Source organism: Nilaparvata lugens, chromosome 4, assembly GCF_014356525.2.
Source record: "Nilaparvata lugens isolate BPH chromosome 4, ASM1435652v1, whole genome shotgun sequence".
In the NCBI taxonomy this organism is placed as follows: Eukaryota; Metazoa; Arthropoda; class Insecta; order Hemiptera; family Delphacidae; genus Nilaparvata; species Nilaparvata lugens.
The window spans coordinates 31,539,684-31,543,141 of record NC_052507.1 but is presented as its reverse complement, the minus strand read 5'-3'; the positions used below and the strand labels follow the sequence as shown (position 1 = coordinate 31,543,141).

The 3,458-nt window shown below is 37.0% G+C and overlaps 1 protein-coding gene across 1 annotated transcript; it reads right to left on the bottom strand.

Annotated features, from left to right (window-relative positions):
• Positions 1–569: 569 nt before the first annotated feature.
• LOC120351038 lies at positions 570–2,320 on the bottom strand. Its single transcript, XM_039426973.1, has 2 exons — positions 1,973–2,320; positions 570–953 (listed from the first exon to the last, which is right to left on the bottom strand). The coding sequence occupies exons 1-2, from the start codon at positions 2,318–2,320 to the stop codon at positions 570–572; spliced, it is 732 nt and encodes a 243-aa protein (XP_039282907.1).
• Between the last annotated feature and the right edge of the window lie 1,138 nt (positions 2,321–3,458).

Sequence of the window (3,458 nt, the reverse complement as noted above, 5' to 3'; positions counted from 1 at the left end):
GAATAGTGGATGTGACATTACCTGTCAAACCCGTCACACCCATAAAAACTTTTGCCGCTGAACTCAAGATTCTTCTACCTCGTTTCCTCGAACTTTGCTTTCTCTTACATACCATTTTCTTACCTTTCAACTCAATGGTTGAACATCAACTGAAGTTGATTGATTAATTAATCATTACTCCAACTTAATCAAAAAAAAAATTGATGTGGGAGGGAGCGATGCATCAACTCACCGAAGCCGCTTGGCAGTATGTGTGTGTGTCTGTGTGTGTGTGTAGTAGTAAAGACGTTTGCCTCTATGCATGCTTGCAACAAACTATAAAAGGGGAGCTCAGCTTCTTTACTTATCATTCACAACAGAGTGCAAGCACGTGAAAGGTGAACCATTCTTCTTCTTCTTCTGTGTTTCTACTAATCATTGTGAACTTATCAACAACAAGTGTAAACAGGTAAGAATTGAAAACAATTTTTTATCAAATATGAACACAATTTATTATTAATCACTACATTATATACTACTACTACTACTTGTAAAGCATCTCAACACAACATGGTATGAGAATAAGATTGTTAAATTTTAACAATCTTAATGTCAGTCCATGTAGCGGTGACATGCTTCACCACTATTCCTAAATTCTTACAATTAGCATTAATTTTAATAACTTTTGCAGGAGAAATTATGGATGAAAATCTCTGAGGTAGATATACCTCAGAGATTTTCTTCGTGGATGAAATGTTCATTTTTAATATTATCCGTCTGCCGTGGTGGTTTGTCTCCTCACGAGCCGAGATGATACTGTGTGGTACATCTTCCGCCAGCTCGCGGAGAGGCATCCATGATTTAGCTGTGGGTCTATTAACGATTGCAACAAAGTCCATCTCATCCTCCTCCCCCCGCCGCACCTCCTCTAGTAGTGGAACCATGGAGGAGTTGTCCTCCATTCCAGCACGTTTCTGTTGAAAAATTTTTGATTAGTAACTTATTTGTTTCAGATTATTTTGTCATAATCTCAACTTGATATCATCAGATTGACAAGACATTCTCTACATCAGATTATCAACTACTTCTGATCAACAGATTATTGTCATAATCTCAACTTGATATCATCAGATTGACTAGACATTCTCCACATAAAGTGAGTAATATCAGTTATTGAAATAATATTTCCTTGCTATCGAATAATTTATGCATGAGCGATTACTTCAACACTAATATCTTGTAATTCAATTCTAATCAGTTCAAATAATATTTCTTTGCTATCAAATAATTCATGCATGATTGATTACTTTAAACAATAATATCTCGTAATTCCATCTCTAACCAGTTCAAATAATATTTCCTTGCTATCAAATAATTTATGCATGATCAATTACTTTAAACACTAATATCTTGTAATTCAATTTCTAACCAGTTCAAATAATATTTCCTTGCTATCAAATAATTTATGCATTAGCGATTACTTCAACACTAATATCTCGTAATTCAATTTCTAATCAGTTCAAATAATATTTCTTTGCTATCAAATAATTTATGCATGATTGATTACTTTAAACAATAATATCTCGTAATTCCATCTCTAACCAGTTCAAATAATATTTCCTTGCTATCAAATAATTTATGCATGATCAATTACTTTAAACACTAATATCTCGTAATTCCATCTCTAACCAGTTCAAATAATATTTCCTTGCTATCAAATGATTTATGCATGATCGATTACTTTAAACAATAATATCTCGTAATTCAATTCTAATCAGTTCAAATAATATTTCCTTGCTATCAAATAATTATGCATGATCAATTACTTTAAACAATAATATCTCGTAATTCCATCTCTAACCAGTTCAAATAATATTTCCTTGCTAACATATAATAATAATCGAAGGCTTGTATGTGTACAGATTTTTTCCATGATCGATTGTTTTTAAAAAATTCGTACATATACAAGTTAATAATATTTGTTGAAACTAACCTTTGTTTGTGAGTAGATTGTCTGCTCGTCCTCTTCCCTGCTAACCTCAGGCTCCTCAAACGCCAACCTCCTCTTCTCCTGCTTCTGCTTGATCTTGTTGGACAGAGTAGTTAGCACCGCTCGCCGCGGTGCCCAGGTAGCAGGTGGAGCCAAGCGTTGAACCGGACTGTCTCTCAGCACGATCTTGCCCGGCAATGGTGGTTCCATGGTGAGTGGAGAATGAGCGGGTGCAGCAGCGGACGACTCGGCAGCGAGGGCAGCTTTCTGTTGCCAGTAGTTGAGGATGCGCTCATGCGGTAGTGGGATATCTGGGAGGATGAATGATGATGATGATGATGGAGAACTCATCTCGTACAATAGTGAAGTATGTAGTACATGCAAATCTGACTCTGATGTAAATGACAATTTTCCTCTCATTACATCTGTTTATATAGCATGCGTTTCTCTCTCTGTTCCAGGCTTGTAAGAGTGAGAGCCACACGTGCTACAACAAAAAATTCAAATTTCTCCCCTAGGCACAGAACAACACCTGCTGCTCTATCCTCCCACATCGTTATCAACATCATTCGGATTTGTAAGTATTCTCTTCTATAATAAAAAACCGTTACAATCACTCAAACATTCTATATTTTCGAATAGCATCCTTGTGCGAGCCACACATGGTAGAAGCTGAAAAAAAAATTCTCCTCTAGAACTCAGCATGGGGCAGTGTCTGCTGAGTAAGAGGCACACCTGCTAAAAGGTGAAAAAAAAATTCTCCTCTACATCTCAGCATGGGGGCCGTTACAATCACTCAGGCATTCTATATTTTTGAATAGCATCCCGCCTCTCGTGATGCTTATCGATTCTAATATTATCAGTTATTAGATATTTCATTGTTTTCACAGCATTTTCTCACCTCACAACTCGGCTTCCAAGCTCATAAGCAGTTGAGCTCTCGACAAGGCAACATACCTGAGAGGTTAACACGCAATCCGAAAAGGAAGCATAGCCGGTATCTATACCCACACATCTACAGCCGAGGAGATACCTGTCATTCACGCAGTATCAACCAACACATGTAAGTACATTTTTACTTTGATTTTATCCTCTGAGGAGAGTCGGAGGAGAGGAAAATTGTCATCAGAGGACAATTTTTGTCCTCCGAGGACAACTTTTGTCCTCCGAGAACAATTTTTGTCCTCCAAGGACAAATTTTGTCCTCGGTGGGGAGGATTTTTGTCCTTGGAGGACAATTTTTGTCCTCGGAGGGGAGGATTTTTGTCCTCGGAGGACAAAAAACCTTCTACAGCATACTGCATGCATGCGATTTTAGCTCATCTTTACGATATGCTTTATCTGGATAATCTTCTCCTCCCGCTTCTTCCTCGCACTCTTCATATAAACAAAATGGTAAATGTATTACTTTTTCAAATGGATTTTCGATAATATATTTGCAATAGACACATTGCAGATAGTGATTTTTATGTAAGAAATAACCATTTCT

Coding starts and splice junctions, on each gene's coding strand:
- LOC120351038 (XM_039426973.1), bottom strand. CDS start 2,320: ATGAGTTCTCCATCATCATCATCATCATTCATCCTCCCAGATATCCCA. Junction 954..1,972: donor CAATCTACTCACAAACAAAG/GTTAGTTTCAAC, acceptor ATTTTTCAACAG/AAACGTGCTGGAATGGAGGA.